We start from the raw sequence: 20,459 nt of genomic DNA, 5'->3' as shown, positions 1-20,459 counted from the left end.
AATTACATATATAATTAAAGTTAAATCACGAATTTTTTTAAAACTAATCGGTTAATCCGGTCACCAACCGAATTAACCGATTTTAATTTGGTTCGGTTTTCATCGGTTATGAAAATTAATTCGGTCGGTTCGGTTATTGCTAAATATTTCGGTTCGATCTGATTATTACTAATTCGGTTCGGTCGGTAACAAAACCGACCGAATGCTCACCCCTAATTATTATAACAATCTATCATCACATAAAAAGTACTGATGTATTGATTTTAAAAAATATTGATTAAATGTTGTCATTTATTTGTAATTTATAATAATAATATTTTTGACAATAAATCATCTTTTTACTGACTCTTATGACACTTATTTTAATATTTCATATCAATTCATAAGTATAATTAGCACAATCAAATTACTAATGTCATATTGATATTACCTCCAGAAAAATAATATATTTAATTTTTCTAATTGTTTAAATATCTTAACGGGAACATTTGTGTACTCTTATCTTGAGAAAAATTCATTGCATTTATAAAGTTTGAACGGTAAATATAACTTTATAGTATACATTTAATTTGAAAACTGAATTCATAGTATGACAAACACTTCTTTCATTTCTATTTTTTTGTGTAGCCCAAAAGATTTAATATTTTTTCTCTTTTATTTTCTCCAACTCATTATAAAAAGTTTTGAAAATATATTTATATCTAGAAAAATATTTTTATTTATTGTTTTTCTTGTGTATATATTTTGTTATATGTGAACATTTATTCTACTTCATTGTCTTAAATGTCATATATCTTTACTATATAATTTGTGTACATTGAAGATGAATAAGTTCATTTTGTAGTTTTTTATTACATGGACTTAGGTTGATATATTAATATGTGATATACATAGATATAAGAATTTTTAAATTCAATTTATTCACAATGATTTTTCATAACAAAACCCAACTCAAAATAATAAAATTTAGGATTCATAATTATTTTAAATATGATATAAAAATAATATGTGGAGATTTTTTTTTGACATTTTAGTTGCAAAATACAGTGATAAATGCATGTAGGTGCACTATTTCATTGTGGCAATTATAACTTTATTTAAATATCTTATTTCTCACTCAAGGATCAAAATTTGTTTATTTCTTATTTTGATTATCGACAAATCCAATATTTCATTTAAATGTTTTTGTTAATAATATTTACATGAGTTTTATTTTATATTTATCCAATTTGAAAGGGATAAATTATAATTCAATATATAATAATATTTGAAAACTGTAGAATGCTTCTAAATTTAAAAATCGAGTAACATGTAAGGGATCAATTCAAAACTAAAAGTTGATGCAACATGTTTCTTCTAGCTTTACAATCGAATAATATAGGATCGAGCGTTTGTCGCTTTACCAAAAGCTATAACTGATGATAACTATGCAAGTCAAATCTTTAATTGAATCATACAACAGCTCAAGCGACTACCCATCGTGGACAATTATTGTACCAAACAATCTATCTCCTAATAATTGCACCAATTGCAATCAATGAAAATCAAAGTCGCGATCTTGGCTCTGATACCAATTGTAGGCTCAAGCGTTTACTGTTATATCAAAACCTATAGATTATGGTAACAGTGCAAATCAAATATTTTAAATAGTACAACAGTTCAAGCACAACATTTTAATTACTCTACCCAACATGATCAATTATTGCACTCAACAAATAAGTTCATGCAAATAACCTTTTACTATATCATATGAATTTATAAGACATTTGAGTAGAATATATACTTGATATTCTACATAAGTAGTATGAAAAAAAAATCATTTTTCATTTATTTGAAAATTTATATTTTAAAATAAAAAAATCATATATATATACATACATATATATATATATATATGTGTGTGTGTGTGTGTGTGTCAAAGTACATCATTTTCTGATTCCGAATAACGATCACATTATTATTACGTTACAATGATAAATAAATTATTATTTTTAGTTTATCATCATAGTCTTTATCTCAATAAACACATTTTCGAATGTAGGATGTTAAATTTAATATTGACATTAGATAATTATAGTATTAATTCTAACATTCTTTTTTTTTTTTTCTCAATATATTACTTTTTATATTTTCAAAAATATTAATCTATTTATTATTGTATACAAAGTATAATAATTATTTGGTTAATTGATCACATTTAAGATTATGAGTGAGTCTCATGTGAGACCGTCTCACGGATATTAATCTGTGAGACGGGTCAACTCTACTCATATTCACAATAAAAAGTAATACTCTTAGCATAAAAAGTAATACTTTTTCATGGATGACCCAAATAAAAGATCCGTCTCACAAATACAACCCGTGAGACCGTCTCACACAAGTTTTTGCCTAAGATTAAATGTTTAGAAAAAATTCTAATATATCTTTAAAGACCAATAGATGATGAAATTAAATTTGAAATCAAGAGAAAAATTAAGAAAATGTAGAACACTACAGTGCATAAACTTTCGCTTTGTACAGTGACAAAACATAAGGTGAGACCAAGTGAGATACTTATATATATGTGTCTCATTCAACTTAGTCTCATTATAATATTTTTATTAACCAACTTTGTCCTTCGTTTTTATTTAACTAACTTTGCAGTGTGACTCATTCAAGCATTAATTTTTTATTTTTTTAGTACATAGTGGCCTCCACTCTCACCGACTTCAATATTTAGAAGTCGTTATTAATAGTTTATAGGTAATAGACAATTATTTATTTTTTATTTCCTGTCTTTTGATTAATTGTGTAATTTTTTATGTTTTACCTAATTCATTTTTAGAATTTTTATTGAATTTTTATAATCATGATTAGAAGTGATGCACGCAAATAATATAAAATTAATATGTTTTAAAATGTCAATATTGAAGTGTCGAATAAATGTATTAAATCATTATTTAAGAACTTTTAGAAAAACAATATACATCATAATTCAGATTTAAAGATTAACATACAAATAAAGAATTGCGATGAATATCTCATAAAAATAAATTGTGTTAGCCCAAAAAGATTAAATATGATTATTGTAAATGAATTTTTCTTAATTCATTAGAAAATTTTTAACAAATGCGCCAAATTAATTAGAATGTTTTCAATATAGTATGTCGATAAATGTTTTTTTATAGGAGTTAGTGATTGAGTCCTTATGAACATTTAAAAAAAAGTGTCTTTAGTTATAGTAACGGTGTCTTATAATTTAAAATATTAAATGAAACAAATTTTCAAGATAAAAAATTAATTAAGAAATTCAAGAATATGTGATTACTCAATTAGTTTAATTGACACGCTCTTTAGTTTGCTGATTTAATAGATGTTAAATCCACAATCACTGAGTTTGACAAGAATTTTTGTAGAATAAAATGCAATTAAAATAAATTACCTGATTGTATATGTTATAAAATTTTGTATATTTCATATATGTATGATTTATTTCATTTATAAGGTTGAAATTTTATATATTATGATATAAGATTTATTATGCATCTTAACCTCGATAAATTTATTAAAAATTTATTTGTTTATATTTTAATTCTTGTTACCACATAATTTTGGTTTCGCACCAGACTTTGTGTATTCGTTTGCTTGAATCTACTGTTCCACATTTTGCTAAGACTCAGAACACGTCAAACATGAAAGTATATATTAATTTAAAGATATGATAATACTTATTTATTTCAATAAACGTGTTTATTATTCACAATACTGATAAAAATAACTTAAAAATAATATGTTGACGAACATATATATTGTCAGGAATCCAAAAACACATTTCAAATGTCAACTTTGACACTCAATTTTCAGTGACTACCAAAATATCTTAACAACCCACAATTTATGGACAATATATTAACATCTTAATTTTAAAATCAAGATGATATTCTCCCTTTTACATGAAGAATTCATAATTGAAAATCGACAATATTAGATATATAGATATTTAATATAAACTCGTGTGAGCTCATTTAGGCCCACCTTTAAATAGGTTGACAAATTTTCAACCCAACCCATTTAAATTGGTTTGGTAGTGTTGGCCAATCGACGGACCCAACTCAAATTGATGGGTCTAATCACAACGATCCTTTACCTTGTTTTATTCAAATAATTTATAAATATAAACCGCCAAAAAATGTTGGTTGAAATTTTTTTTTATTTAAACACATAAATTCTAGCCAGCGATTATAAGTAAAGAGATTTAAAAATTAGAAACTTTTTTTTTATATAAAAATGGTATATTATAATAAATTTTTTAACAATATTTTATTAAATAATTTTAAATATAAATCTTTGCAAAAAAAAAATTTTTTAACTCATAAGTTATAGCCAATGTCACAAAAAAAATAAAATAAAATAACGAGGATATGAAAAAAAAATTAATAAGACATCAAAAAAAAAATCACAATTCAACAATGAACTATTTCTAAACTTTAATTAATTGAATTGACATAATGAAAAGAAAAATAAAAAAATTAAATCATTGGATTAAAATTAATATATTGTAATGTGGGTATACAACAATAAAAGCAAGCAATTAATAGTAACATCATAATTTTAATATCAAGATGATAATCTCCCCTTTATATGAGGAATTCATGATTGAAAAGCAATAATAGTAGATATATTGATATTTAATACAAACTCGTCCGGGCTCATTTAGTCCCACATTTAAATAGGTTGACAAAATTTCAACCCAACACACTTAAATTATTTGACGATGTGGGCCAAATAGACGAACCCAATCCAAATTGACGGGTTTAATCACAACGATCTTTTACCTTGTTTTATTCAAATAATTTATAAATATAAACCACAAAAAAATGTTGGTTCAAAATTTTTTTTATTTAAACACATAAATTCTAGCCAACTGTAACAATTAAAGAGATTTAAAAATTAGAAGTTTTTTTTTTATAAAAATGGTATATCACAATAAAGTTTTTAACCATATTTTATTAAAGAAATTTTCTTTTGCAAAAAATATTTTTTAAAACTAATAAGTTATAGCCAAAGTCACCAAAATAAATAATAAAGACATGAAAAAAAATATTAATAAGACACCAAAGAAAATTCATAATTCAACAATGTAATAAAGTTTTTAACCATATTTTATTAAAGAAATTTTCTTTTGCAAAAAATATTTTTTAAAACTAATAAGTTATAGCTAAAGTCACCAAAATAAATAATGAGGACATGAAAAAAATATTAATAAGACACCAAAGAAAATTCATAATTCAACAATGAACTATTTTTAAATTTTAAGTAATTTAATTGACGTAAGAAAATATAAATAAAAAAATATAAATCATTTGATTAAAAATAACATATTATAATGTGAGTAGACATAAAAAATATCAACTACTAATTTACATAATAAAAAATAAATAAATAAATCTAAATTGATAATGTGGGTAAATAACATTAAAAACAAGCAATTAATAAGATAGACAACATTAAAAACAAACAATTAATAAAACAAGTCATCAATAAGGAGAGAAATGAAAATTCACATATAAAGTCACATATTTATATATATAATAGATATGTGTGTGAAAACCATGAAGGATGTGAAGAAGGGGTTTGGTGCCATTTATTGGTGGTACAATCTTACACGAATGGGAGTGTTTCCAATCGACCAAAAAGCAAATATACATAAAATAAACTACAAATACCACTCGCTCTCGAATCTAAATAAGCACACTGGACATCGAATTTTCGACATCCTACCAAAAAAGAAAAGAAAAGAAAAGAAAAGAAATCACAATGCGATAATCGAATATCCAACACCAAAATAACTCTGCAGGTGAGAATCGGAATTCTCTGTATGTTTCTTGTCTCTTTCAAGAAACATGACACACATGGAGCAACCACAAAGGCACAAAAGACAATGTCTTAAAGATACAGATTGTGGTAGATATATTGATCACGAGATGATCAAGCACTCGGACTAAAACTAACACAAGCAAGCTCATTGAGTCAAGTCTTTAATGGAGGATTCACGTTTATGGTGCAGGTTGGAACACTAGTGATTCAATTGACATTATCATCTTCCCTTGTTTGTTCGGAGGATTGTTAGGCCTGACCGGATAAAGAAGCTAGCAAGTTGAGATGGTGTCCCTGAACTTGAGCTATTGGTAAATAATTGCCAACCCTAGCAGCGGATGCTTCCCCGAGCCCAAGAGGTTGCTGCTGCTGTAAGAAACTCAAAGAAGCCGTGGAATGCAGTTGCTGCTGCTGGTGGTGATGGTGATGGTGGTGGTGGTGGTGGTGCGGGGAGTTGCTAGCGGCGGCCGCGGCCAAAAATTCAGCTGGAGGAGCGGCAGCAAAGCTCCAAACTTGGCCGAAGTCGTGCCTGGCAGGTAGAGCCCAGAATCCTCCTGTGGGCACGCTGGGACCGACGGCGGAAGTGGACTCTTCCTTCGGCAGATGGTTGTGTTGGTGGTCATCATCAACATCGGGGCGTAGGCGCTTTCCGAGGATGAAGGGGGTCGGTGTGAGGACCTGCTGCGAATGGCCGTGTTTGAGTTCTAGGGCGGAGGACGACGAAGGGGAGAGAGTGGAGAAAATAGCCGGGGTGGTCCCGGTTCCCGTGGCGGCGATAATGGAAGGCTCAGCCTGGCGTAGGAGCCATTCAATGGTCTGACCGTCAGACTTGTGGCCGAGCTCCCGAGTGAGCTGAAACACCCTGGCGGCGCAGATGATAGGCATGCGGATGCGACGTCCGCGTCCGTCCACCTTGCTGTGCCTGTCCTTGGCTGGTGGCTTCTTCTTGACCGTCAAAGCGGTGGAGTCGGTGGCGTCGCTGCTAGTGGGATGGTGGTGGCGATGAGTAGGATCATGAATGGCTAGTGCTCTACCACCACTGTTACCCTCAGCTGCGGATGTTGACATAGCCGTAGAATTCAGTAGCAGAGAGCTTCCGCACTGCTTCAATGGCGGCTCCAAATGGAAAAAAAAAACTGTAGATTTAATTTAGTTTAGTGAAATTGAATCAATGTCGGAGGAGAGGGGAGAGATGAATAATGATTGAGGGACAGTAGCTGGTGGAGTCAAGAAGAGGGGCACATGGGATGTGGGCTCCACTCTTCTACGTACCTCTTTAAAATAGGATTGTTACACCTTCGTCTCCTTATTTACACTTTCAGCCCCTCATCAATCTTATTACAAAATGGCCCTTTTTAAACTTTTGATTTTTTTCACTTTCTCCACTTTTTTCGGATTACAAAATGTTATGATATTCATATCGAATATCACGAATATGATAAATGTCCACTCTTAGATACACATAAAGATAACATGAAATTCTAGACATGATTCCAAAATTGCATTTACAGTTAGACATTTATCAATATATATGATCTATCGGATATTATTGGAATAATATCTTAAAAATAACATCTCATTAATAATTCACAACTTTTGTTATGTTTTCTCAATCTAATCATTCTTTGTTTTAAAAATGTGCATATATTTTAATTAATCTTTAATATATACAACATCATAACAAAAGAAATTAAATTTTAATCAAACACGTGTTAAGTAAATATAAAAATGAATTAAATAAATATTTGTTCAACAACCAAACATAAAAAATTTGATTGTGTAATCAGGTTAATTAGCATATAATAAATTTAGCCTCCAATCAGTTGTTGAACCGTAAAGAGAATAATTAATCAATCAGACAATTCCATCGTTTTACCTTTACTTATTCAGAATTAAATTCAATAAAAGTTCAAATTTCAAATAATAATATATTATTATTAGTAATATATTATCAAGAAATAATATAATATGATACAATTAACCGACCCTATCAAGTATCAATCACGCTGATATTAGATATATACGTATGCTAGTTAAAGAGTAGTAGCTAGCTAGCTAGCTTAATTAAATAATCAAGTGAGAATTCCGACCAATCAATTCATCATCAAAATAATTAAATATTCTATACAATTTATTAATTCCACATCAGCAACTAATTAACCAAACTACGGTTCGAATTACATAAAAAAAGTAATTCCCCTAAATATTTTTAATTCTCCTTAAAATTATGGAAATACTTCCATTAAATGGTAAAAAAAAAAAAAGAAGAAGAAGAAAGAATCTCTTCAACGACTCGAGCAATGTAATTTAATATTTTATGCAAAATACAAACTCTGATATGGCATGAAGATGAAATAACATGTTTAGATATAAAAATTGTTTGACAAATGCTCAATTAATGTACTTCTTTATTTCATTTTTTCCCATGGAAAAATATAGCCAAGAATCTATAAACATAGAGCAGTTGTTACTTATAGCTTGTAGCTAACTCAAGCATTTCTTTTTAACACATTCAAATATGTAATGTAATGTAAAATTCGCTTTATATTTTATTTGAAAAGACATTTTTTTTCTTCAAAATCCCACTTAATAAATTACATGTTTTCAAGCTGTATAATCCAAAATCAATGCTTCAAATCTAAACCTCTAGTACCGGAAGCTCCAATTTCATAAGATGGATATTATGATAAAAGAGTTCGCAAGTAGTTCCATTTTCTTGTCGAATTATTACAAAATTATACAAAATTTAGATATAAATTTTAAAAAAAATTGGGCCATCGGGAATAAAGCCCGGATATATGTGCATGTCGCTCCGCCACTGTTAAAATATATACACACACACANTATATATCACAAACGTGCACACCTATACATATATCATGAGAGAAAAATAGAAGACTTTGGTGTGTCCGCTTTCCAGGAGTAGAAATTGGAATCATTGCCAACTATTTCACATAGCCTGTTTCGTCAAACTAAATTGTAGTAATAACAATACAATAAAGAAGACCGAGGGATCGGAAGATGTAATGCAACGACATTTTATTTCTTGAAGAAGATCTCGTCCAGTATGTTACCTGTTCGTAATGATCACACATCAACAGCGGCGGCTCGAGTTAGCGTATATTTCTTATTTGTTTCGATATCAGCATCATCATCAGGCGCTCTTTCGAGCCAAGAGTTCTTCCCGGAAGAGCGGGATGCATTGATTCAACTGAGAGATATTGTGTACTCGAGTTTCTTCAATCTGCATCGGAATTGGACTGGACCTCCATGTGATAAGAACAATAGTAGCAGATGGGCTGGAGTCCGATGCTCCGATTGGCATGTCACGCATTTGGTTCTTGAAGGGATAAACTTGACAGGTTCCCTTCACCCCGCGACATTGTTACAGAATCTGACGTTCTTGACCAAACTCAGCTTCAGAAACAATAGCCTGAATGGCCCTCTTCCGAATCTCACAAATCTAGTACACTTGGAGCACGTTTTCCTATCGAGAAATCGGTTTTCGGGACATATACCCTCCGGTTATATAAACCTACCTGATTTAATCGGATTGGAGCTTCAAGAAAATGAGCTTTCGGGTTTGATTCCTCCTTTTGATCAGCAATCTTTAGTGGTTTTCAATGTCTCCCACAATCATCTACATGGAAAAATTCCTGAAACTCCTGTTCTGCAGAGATTTACGAAGAGTTCATTTGATAATAATTCTGGGTTGTGTGGGGGAGCAGTGATAATTGGGTTAAACCCTTGTCCTAATCCAATTCCTTTTGCTCCTGCGCCTGTTCCTGAGGCTCCATGGCCTCCATCGGAAGGCAAAAATGGCGGTCGCGGCCTCAAATTATGGAGCATCGTAGTGATTGTGGCGGCGGCAGTTCTTATTCCTTTATGCATGGGTCTGATTTTCCTATGTTATTGCAGAAGGAAGACTGCTCAAGGAAGAGGAACAAAACACGAGCAACAGCAGCCTCAAGGTCTCTTTCTGTCTCTTATTTAAATCGACGAAATTTATATATATGTGTACGTGTGTGTATTTTTAAAAAATTTATACGTAGTTCATCAATTATTATACACGTTTCTTTTGGAAAGTAATTATTATAAACTTTTCTGGTCGTGTCGTTTTTGGTAGCCATTAAGAGAGACCTTTTTAAAGATGAACAAAAATTGATTTCGGAGATGAGTAAAATTACTTTTAAAAGAAAAAATTGTAAAAAGGAACACGTTGATTTGAAAATTTTGAATTATCCTTGGTGTATCATATCATGTTCTTACACCATAACATAAAAAAGAAGCAAGTTAGAAGACATGTATTTCAAATTATGTTGACTTTTTTAAAGCGCTTTGCATGTAATGTCGATTGAATGATCCTATATATGAAGGAAAATTAAAATGATTCAATGTTATTACAGAATTTTATTTCAATTTGGTGTTTCAAAAGTATGTTGCAACACATTAATTAAAGAAAATGTTTGGAATGAAAATATATTTACAGACAAACCGTGCAAAAAGAGTAGACGCGATAGATTTTCTTTAGAAAGAAAAGGAAATACAAACTACGAAGTTCAAAAATTAGCAGTGCCTAATTCAATCTACTGATTAATATTAACCTGTATATTCATACAACCTGCAGACCTTGGGGAGAGCTCAGATAAAGGAAGGCCTTGGCCCGAGTTCACAGAAGAACAAGAAAGCACACACATGGAATTAAATTTCTTTGATAAACCCCTACTGTTTGACTTGGATGATTTGTTGCGCGGCGCAGCTCAAGCTATCGGGAGACCGGGGAAGATGGGTACCACTTACAAGGTTATTTTGGAATGTGGCTTGATCGTGGCTGTGAAGAGGCTCAAAATAGGGACACTGAGCAAGAAAGAATTCTCGCAACAGATGCATTTGCTGGGGAATGTGAAACACGAAAACCTGGTCGAGATTATCGCGTTTCACTACTCGAAAGAGGAGAAATTGATTGTTTATGAGTTCGTTCCTGATGGCAACTTGTTCGGCCTTCTGCACGGTTAGTACTAATCTTGATGTTTCATTGCGAAGTAGTATGGAGATGTACAAGATTTCCGTTACCCGTGCTGGTGGTCTGACCATCATTTCAGTCACAATGCAATGTCGCAAAACTAAAGTGACGGTAGATTAATATTTAAATTTTGCAGCATATTAAGTACATGCACAACGGTGGCATGTGACCAAAGCAACTATGCTACATTCTTCGGACCGCCATTGGCGCATCACTATAGTTCCTTAACCATCGAGCTTGATCCATGCACATAGATGGATCAACAACTCCACCATCATTATTTACTTGTGTTGACGCCTAGCTTGCTACTTATTCTGACTGGATATATTTTGTTAAAAATATTAACCGCAGAGAACAGAGGAGTTGGAAGAACGCCCTTGGATTGGAATGCCAGATTATCCATAATCAAAGATATAGCAGAGGCTCTAGAGTTCCTCCATCAATGCTTGGATTCGCGGAGGGTGATACATGGAAACCTTAAGTCTTCTAATGTTCTCATCCAACGGTTAGACGACGGCAATTTTCGAATAAAGCTAACAGATTATGGATTCTTACCTCTAGCCACACCCCAGAAGCTGGCAGTGGGAAAAACCCCAGAATTGTTGTCGGGAAAGAAGCCGACTAACAAGGCAGATGTATACTGCTTTGGTATTCTTCTATTAGAAGTCGTAACGGGAAAAGTTCCACACCCTTTAACAAGATCAGATAGCAGCAGTAGTGCTGGTAGTGATCAGGGTCAAGGTGATGCTACCGATCTATCAAGTTGGGTTAGAGCAGCTGTAAACAACGATTGGTCGACAGATATTTTGGATGTGGACATACTCGGGGAGAAGGAAGGATATGATGAAATGCTAAAGCTCACGAATATAGCTCTAGAGTGCACTGATATGGTGCCAGAAAGGAGGCCTGGGATGAGCCAGGTCTCCAGTAGGATACGAGACATGCTTCATCACCACATGAACTAGTTAAGATTTGTAATTTTGTATCCATTGGCTACTAATTGAGTCATACTGGACAAAATCTATTTACAGACGTAAATATTTCGTTCTAACGAGGAAATTAAGTCACACTAGTCCAATCCTTTGACACATAAAAATAATTCTAAGTGAAGTCCCCAACATTACAACATCCTAGCAGTACGCTTTCTGTTGTTATTGTTCGAAGTTAAATGAGAAGCATTTGTTCAGTTTCGAGCACAATTACAGATGACGAAAGACACTCGAACCATTTTGCTAACAGAACTCCTGCTTGTGCTTATTTTGGAATTTGTTTGTTCGTAATCTATGTTCTTAAATAACATCTGTGTCAGGCATTTAAACTTGGATGTAGTAAAAAACATTACATGTGGGAAAATGAAAACAAAAATGCTGCTAAAAATACAGAAAATCAGCCATTCCAGTCTAAGTCCATGCTGAAGACATAATCATCAGGTATATATTTCATCTCTGGTGACAGGTCTTTTAAGTTTGAAACTAGGAGCATATGAAGAAGTACCGAGGTAACTATATCTATATTGGGATTATCATTATTTATCCGTTATCCGACCAATTTGAGCAAAACATCTCATTTTTATACATTTACAAATAACAATAACTCTATTAATCACATTAGCTTTTAAACTTGATATGACTCCAACACCTTTAGATGTTGCAACCTATACAGAGGCTTGTAGTCCAGCCCTAATGTCACTTGATATCATAATAATTATCAAGTATAAATCAAGAAAGAATTAATGATACATACTTCTCCCGCAATCTTGACTTTTCACAAATATGTAAATCATCCATAAAGTTTAAGATAATGCTGCAACTAGTAGATATTTTACTTACCATAAAAATCTATAAATTGTCTTTGCAAGACTGAATGAAAAGTTCCATCCTCAATTTTTCATTTTCTCCCAGCTGAGAGCCTCCTGGATTGTAAAAGCTCTGTGTCCAAAAAAGGTAACACACGTGAAAAACTGCAAAGATTTCTTCACCATATACATACCGAACATGTTCGAATTGGGGACCAAAATAAATTAATCATAGAAGTATCAAATATTCAATCAGATCCATCGATGAGTATTTAAATCAATTCCATAATACTAAAATATATCATACCATTTTCTGATAATGATTCACCCTTATAACTCAGGTCAACATTGAAATCGATGCATCACGTAACTTCATAGATACTATATTTCCAAAATTATGTTATGCTTGTGTATGATAATGCTATTATACCTCTTAGCAAGATCAATGGACACTCTGTCTAAAAGGCCAACAGGACAACCTCCAGAATCCACATGCTCCATGATAACTGGTATTTGGCTTAATTTATGTTTATTCATAAGAGTTAGAGCAGTAAGGAGGCTTGTGTTTGGGGTTACTGTCCATGTTACACGACACCTTTCAGCATAGGAGGAACACAGTTTCGATACTCTAAGTACCTGCATTCAAAATTTCCAAACATCCAATGTCATTTGGATAACTTCAAAGCAGGACGTTTAACAATAAAATATGGAACTGATCATAGAAAAAGCATGTGCAATTCTATTTGTTTGAAAAAAAACTATTCATATTTTTCTGTGACATCAAAGGATATTATAATTGAGAGTGAATGTTTGTGTTTTTATACAAGATGGTCACGTCTCTATATATGCAAAGAAGGCAGCTCCATTGGCTAGCCAAGAGAGGATGTACTCTGCAACCAAAATAAGGAAAGTACCGTATGTGTGGCACAAGACTCAAAATGTCACACGTGCTAACTGAAAGATTGAAAAAAAAGTAACATGTTATATTATTGTCTGCATTATAAGTGCTACCTGAGGTTTCTCGTTTTTTATCTTTGATGATTCAATGAACTGCTGTATATCACTGAGAGTGATCTGACCAATAAGCTGAGTTTTGTCATCCACTATTACTGCACAGGATTGCTTCTTTTCCAGCATGAGATACACCACTTCTGTTAGAGAAGAGCTCATCAATACTGTGACATACTGTATTCTCATTGCCTCTGAAACCAGAATTTCATTTGCCAAGTCGTCATCATAATCATCATTAAGGCAAAGTGAACTCTCAAGTTCACAAATACTACTTCCATTTGATTTATCCAAATAAGAGGAAGAAATAGAGTTCTGAACACTTGTGACATCAGAATATTTTTCTGGTGCGGCTGCTTCAAACTCTGTATCTTTCGGTTCTCTTGTAGTATCAATGGTGCTTTTCCTTGTTGATAGGGCTTTTGTCCATGAAGACAGACCCACAGCTCCCAAAAGTGGAAGAACAATTCTATAATCCTGTGTTAATTCAAAGAGAAGCAAAACTGCGGTAAGAGGTACCTCGCATACCCCAGCTAGAGTAGCGGCCATGCCAACCTGTGTTAAAAAACATTCAAAATTCAAATACTACTCCTGAAGACACAAAAAAGTTACAGAATGTGACTTGACATCATCATGCAGTGCAGAGATTCCTCATGCAAAAAGATTTGTGTTGATATAGAAAAAATTAAGGATTTTCATTTTCGAAAATTTCCAATTGTTCAACTGAACTTCATTTTCATTGCAGGGTTTGCAAGTTGAGTGTCTAGAGAAAAATTTCTGACCGTAAGCAAACCATCACTTTCCTTCCTAAACAAAGATGAATAAGGCCATGGATAAACAAACAAAAAAAGAAAGACGAAATTTTATAATCTTCGAAGAACTTGGAACAATTCAATATCAACCTAGAATTGGAATTTTTTTTATAAACATCAAATACTGAATGTAACGACCATCGGTCTTAGGCTGACCCAACATGAGCCTCAGCCCATATTCATGCACTACTACTGGTCATGTGCTCTAGGTTATTCCAGCCTGGACCACTCCCGATTGGTACCAACACTACACTCTATGAATCTAAGTACTTAAGCCTGGAGGTCTGTGTTTGAATGAAGGGGAACCGAAAAAAACCACTTTCCATGGGTGGGATATTTTATGAATGACGGTACATAGCTCATGTTGGACCAACCTACAATACATGACAATAGTGGTGCATGGGTATAGGGCTCAGGTTGGGCCAGCCTACCATGCACCACTACTGGTCATGGGCCGTAGCCTTGTTTTTAACGACTATGGGTCGTAGGCTGATTCAACATGACCCTCAGCCCATACTCATGCACCACTACTGGCCATGTGCCGTAGCATTTTTTTGTAATGACTATGCACCATAGTCTGACATAACATGAACCTCAACCCCATACTCATGCACAATTATTGGTCATGGTCCGTAGGTTAGTACGTCCCATGTCCATGCACCGTTACTCATAGAATATCTCACCTCTGGAAAGTGCTTTCTTTCGCCTACCCCGACTGTGACGGCCCGTGCTTCTAATTAATATTTAATTATCAAGCAACAAGGATTAATTAGATTAAAAAGCGAAAACAAGTTTAAATGTTCATCTGGGCCTCCATAAATTTTGGCATGACTTCTCATAAATAGGACATCCCAAAAATTTCAAAAAAACACAACAACAATATACGCTCGAAAATAACATCAAGTTCACAGTCAACCAAACCAATATCTTACAGCCGTACTGGCCAGGACTAGACGCAACATATCACATATCACAAACAAATCCAAAACAACATAAAAACTTCATAATATAGCTACAAAGGACATTTCACTGGCAAAAGTATCAAACTATTATAATATATATAGATATCTGGGGACTCTGACACAAACCGACGCAACTACTGGGTACCACTCGCTGACGCTCCATCAGACGCATCAAATTCCCTGGAATAACCTGTTATGGCATAAAAAACAACCACAACATAAAAAAAAACAGGGATCGGACCCCAGTACGACAAACCAGTAAAATTATGACATAAATAAATGACATGTAATAATACTAAGTAAAATGCAACGTTATCCGATGCATGAATGGTAGCAACGGAAATACGGATACCAAACGGAGTCCAAACAAATAGCATCAACAACAGTAATAGCGGTCACCCGTGTCAGGAATGCAGCATCAAATCGCCGCTTGTCCATGCACGTAGCATCGGGAATGCGATGAGCTAAGTCGTTCGTCACTAGCTGTCATCTGGGAATGTGGCTAATCCTATCACACTCGTCCTTCTGATGACTCAATATATCTCAACATAATCAACATAAATCGTCGTAAAAAAAGTCAAGGCTCAATATGATATGCCAAATTAATTAATGCATGAATGCATCAGATAAACATTAAGGCACATAATAACAAACAACATCAACTGGGTATTCTTACACGCCGATATAAGCGTCATAATAATATAGATTTGAGCGTACCTCAACTATAAGTTACAATACTAGAGTAATTCTTAAGGACTTTCTGATGACTCCAAATCTTAAACTCGTCCAACGATATAACCTACAATATAAATTTGTTATATTCCTCAATATAATGCATTTCCAGCGACTACACAAATTAAATTGGAGCAGTTAAAAATTGAATTCCCAACAGCCTATAAAACGATTTAAAATCTGGAATTTCAAGTTTAATACCTCAAGAATCAAAGCTTAAACGCAGAATGATGGTCTCGTGGAGGTGACTCACCAGAAATACTGTTCACGGAAGAAAATATGCTGAGAAAAACTTAAGGCTTCACTTATATAAACTAATCCACCAAGAACAACTAAGAATCGAAGCCAAAATATTACCTAAAACTGGATCAAAACTCGCGCGCACAGGTGCTGGAAACAGGGCTGATCGAGCTCGAAATCTTCCGATTCATTGCAGGAAAGAGACTCTAAAACTGGAGGAAGAAGGTTGTTGGGCTGCTGCGCTACTTTTTCAACTGCTGGCAGCCCTGCGTGAGGGCTGCAGAAACAGGAGAGAAAGGCGGCGGGTTGCAGAGATGGGGAAATATTTATTTCTTTGAATTAAGCGATATGTTATCTTTTTATTTTTTTTCTCAAATGGGTTGGGTTTTATTTAAATGGGCTGAGCTTAAATTGGGTATTGGGCTCTCATACTGACACTCGAGCCAAGGACCTTGAGGCTTAAGTACCTAGATTACTAGAGTGTTAGTACCAACGGTGCATAGGCATGGATTACAGCTCATCCTGGACTAGCCTACGGCCCATGAACAGTAATGATGCATGAGTATGGGCTGAGACTCATTTTGGGTCAACCTATGACCATGGTCGTTACACTGAATGTTCTAGTCCAGGGAAGGCATGTCATACCCTGGGGCTTGGACTGTATATTGCTATGTTAATCAGGAAGAAAGAGTAAACCAATAGGTAACTATGCAGGTACTATAAGAAACTTAAAAATTAAAAATGTCTGTGGAACTCAAAAAACTATAAGAGTAACGAGATACCCATTATGCAATTCGGGAAATTTATATATACCAGACCGTATGCTTGAGGGGAAGCAACTTCCAAGATTGATAGGTGAAAGATTTCATTTGATACTGAAAACAGATAACCAACAGCTTTCCCATAAGCCATTCCTGCAGCAGCACCAATAAATAAAGATGGGGCATAGTAACCTCCCACTAATCCACAAGCTCTACACAAAGAAGTTGCTACTATTTTGACTAACACCAGCTGAAGCAATAGACCAGTAGAGAGCCCCCCCACAAATGGGCGAGATTCCAATAAAAGGTCTACATTCTGAAATCCCCAGTATAAAACCTCAGGATATGCCAACGCCATAAGCCCAACAGCCAAGCCGCCAAGTATGGGGAACGCTGCTTTTGGTATCCCGACATCTCTTTTAATTTCATCACACAAAACCATCATAAATGATGTGGACTTCGATAAGGCAATTGAAACCAAGCCACATAGCACCCCCAGCAACAAATAAAGCGGCAGTTCTGAACTGACAAGAGAACATTTAAAAGATTAAACCTTAAATTCCTTAAATAAAATCTCATGAATAGTTCCTTGTACAATAATTTGACAGTAAAGTGTAGTAAGAAAGCAGATAATGATACATATGAAAGTGAAATGACATCAGATATCGTGAATAAATCAGATGAATTCATCATCACATCATCATTAATATTTCAAAGCTTGGTGATTAAATCTATAAGATGGCTGCTGAAGAAGGGCAGTTCAGCTGGGTTCCAGAGCCTGTAATGGCTTTTCAGGCACTGAAGGATGCAATGAGTTCTACTCTGGTGCTAAAATTGTTTCATGAATCATATTTCCAAGTGCAACAGACGTGCGCTCAACAGTATTAAAGAAGCGCCAAAATTTTGCCAAATAATCACTGCTTTAATACGTCAGAGTCCATGTACAACACATTAAGCCTCTACATTATTCGTGACTAGTGAAGAATCAACAGCATGAGATAAAAAATAGAAGAAAAAAAGAATTTAAACAGTTACCACTTGGAGAACGAAAGTCATAGACTGGAACGGCAAAAGCTGGCTCAGAGCCCAATCCAACTTCTGATATGACAGAAGCTATTACAGCACTCAGAATCACCATTGATGTTGTATTCGTTATGGATAAGGATGATTCCGTGGGTGATGGCCACAAAACCGATTCCACAGCAAAAAAGCAACCCGCAACAGCAGCGTTGAATCCTTAACGTAGCAAAAAAAATGAAAATTTTAAAGTGACACTAGGTTATCATCTGACTTATATAGACCTCGATGAGTAATAGAGTGTTATGCGAGCTCTCGAGATTAAGTCCGAGAGAGATTTAACAAAGATTTCCATAATTAGGAATTGAAAAATGAGAACAGAATGAGACATTAGATGACCAGTATCATCTTATTATGAACGTATTTTCTCCTTATATTCTTATGTGGAGAATATGAACATTGAACTCATAACAATTCACGTAAGGCCAAAAAACTTTTCCATTGGCAGCCAAGCGACAATACCTTATGTTTTTGGATTATCAACCAATGATGGTAACAGAATAAATGTACCGTGAGACATCTACAGAGGAAAGAACAATTTTAGGTACATCAAGAAACTATGTTTGGCAGATGTACCCTATATAGTCCTGCAAATAAGATTGCTCTATGCCCTAATATGAATCCCAACATGCCTATTTTTATTTTTTGACGATTTTCTCAGTCAATTCTACAAGGAGATATTTGAAAAATGACCATTATAAAAAAAAACATTCCAAAAGTAAGGTTATATCTCAAATGTCTAGTCCTAGAAGTAGAGACTTGTGAGCGTGAAAATTATCCTCAAATTTTGTGATTTTAAATTTTTAGTTGTCTGTTTCTTATAAATTCCACTTTATATACTGCATAAATTTTACAAATTAAACGAAAAGAACAGGTTTTTTTTCGCACAATCAGTTTTACAATATTTAAATGATTAATAAGAACAACAGACAAATTCCAACAACTTAAAAGAAGAGCCCTTGGTCATAATTTTTCTACATTACTGCTCGTTACCATCTTAGACAATTCATTTCCAATGTCAGCTACTCGGCCATCATCCTTTTACAGACATGTATTCAGAAATTTGGTTCAGACATATAGTAAATTAAAGTTCAGTGGTCTAGTAATACGGCATAAGGAATATATTAAGGACATGATAATTTGTATAATATGATTACGACAAACCAGAGGAAAGTCCTGCAGCTGACCCTGCAGCCCTGAGTGACAGCTTTCTTTGACCACCTCTATCAATAAGACTACCCACTCCTTTGGCAACGGAGACACCAATTTCAACACTTGGTCCTTCTGGTCCCAATGAGTTCCCTGTTCCTAGTGTGACACAAGCAGCCACGGTATTCAGAATTGGCTTTAGTGCGGATCTTAAGTTCGATACGACAGATCCACGAGTTGAATTATCTATAGCAGCTTGAATCATTTTCAACACACTAACTACCAGTCCTCCAAAAGCTGGAACAAAGATTACGCGTGCCCATTTTGCTTCAAGAGGTTCCTCTCTCAACCACGAAGCACCTTGATTTGGGATTCCATCCCAGCACAAGTCACGTATTTCATGCACCTGATAGGTAATAATTTTCAGTTAGTAGGGTCGTAAAAACGTACACCCGATTAAGTTAACTACAATCTTCCAGCTTATCTTCAATGCCCGAAAATATATTTCCGAAATCTAATATTGTTAATATACAAGGTGTGAAGAGAGGGGAAAGGTGCAGATTTAGCCTGCGCAGTGCGTCACAATAACATATAATACATATAGGTGAGACTGCAAGAAAAACTTTCTTGGCAACAAAGAATTAAAAGTTAGGGACTTAATGCCATGAAACTGATAAAAAAAATTGGTAGATGAAATTTGGTTTGTACCGCGTAGTTGAAGAGGACAACAGTAATTCCAGTGAAAAGACCTACAAAGCAAGCGGATAAAATAGAGGAATCGCCACCGAATTGTAATCTCCACGGTTGATCACTATTGCCATCGCTATCCTCGTCAGGTCCAGGGACCAATACAGCTTCCTGATAAGAAGCAACTTCTGCAGCCATGGATGATTGATCGTCATTAAACAACTCCAGCTTCTTCTCTTCCTCCAATTCCTCCTCATACCGAGCTATTCGGGGGGGAATGCAACGAAAAAGGCGTGGAGGAATGGCGGTGGATGACGATGAGCAATAAAATCCACACAAAGAGTCTCGGGGTTGGTA

The 20,459-nt window shown here is 34.1% G+C and overlaps 3 protein-coding genes across 3 annotated transcripts; 1 reads left to right on the top strand and 2 right to left on the bottom strand.

Annotated features, from left to right (window-relative positions):
- Positions 1 to 5,601: 5,601 nt before the first annotated feature.
- Positions 5,602 to 7,099, bottom strand: LOC140967469 (transcription factor TCP7-like). Its single transcript, XM_073428002.1, has one exon. The coding sequence runs from the start codon at positions 6,922 to 6,924 to the stop codon at positions 6,106 to 6,108; it is 819 nt and encodes a 272-aa protein (XP_073284103.1). The 5' UTR covers positions 6,925 to 7,099; the 3' UTR covers positions 5,602 to 6,105.
- Positions 7,100 to 8,764: 1,665 nt separating this feature from the next.
- LOC140967631 (probable leucine-rich repeat receptor-like protein kinase At1g68400) lies at positions 8,765 to 12,245 on the top strand. Its single transcript, XM_073428250.1, has 3 exons — positions 8,765 to 9,827; positions 10,484 to 10,867; positions 11,231 to 12,245. Exons 1-3 carry the CDS (start codon positions 8,924 to 8,926, stop codon positions 11,842 to 11,844), a joined length of 1,902 nt encoding a protein of 633 aa, XP_073284351.1. The 5' UTR covers positions 8,765 to 8,923; the 3' UTR covers positions 11,845 to 12,245.
- A 200-nt stretch (positions 12,246 to 12,445) lies between these two features.
- On the bottom strand, positions 12,446 to 20,453 carry LOC140967630 (chloride channel protein CLC-e-like). Its single transcript, XM_073428249.1, has 7 exons — positions 20,124 to 20,453; positions 19,431 to 19,821; positions 18,225 to 18,425; positions 17,242 to 17,708; positions 13,686 to 14,237; positions 13,105 to 13,310; positions 12,446 to 12,807 (listed from the first exon to the last, which is right to left on the bottom strand). The coding sequence occupies exons 1-7, from the start codon at positions 20,298 to 20,300 to the stop codon at positions 12,759 to 12,761; spliced, it is 2,043 nt and encodes a 680-aa protein (XP_073284350.1). The 5' UTR covers positions 20,301 to 20,453; the 3' UTR covers positions 12,446 to 12,758.
- Between the last annotated feature and the right edge of the window lie 6 nt (positions 20,454 to 20,459).

The sequence above is a fragment of the Primulina huaijiensis genome, unplaced genomic scaffold (assembly GCF_012295235.1).
Source record: "Primulina huaijiensis isolate GDHJ02 unplaced genomic scaffold, ASM1229523v2 scaffold25443, whole genome shotgun sequence".
NCBI classification, from domain to species: Eukaryota; Viridiplantae; Streptophyta; class Magnoliopsida; order Lamiales; family Gesneriaceae; genus Primulina; species Primulina huaijiensis.
This window is presented reverse-complemented; position numbering and strand designations above follow the sequence as displayed.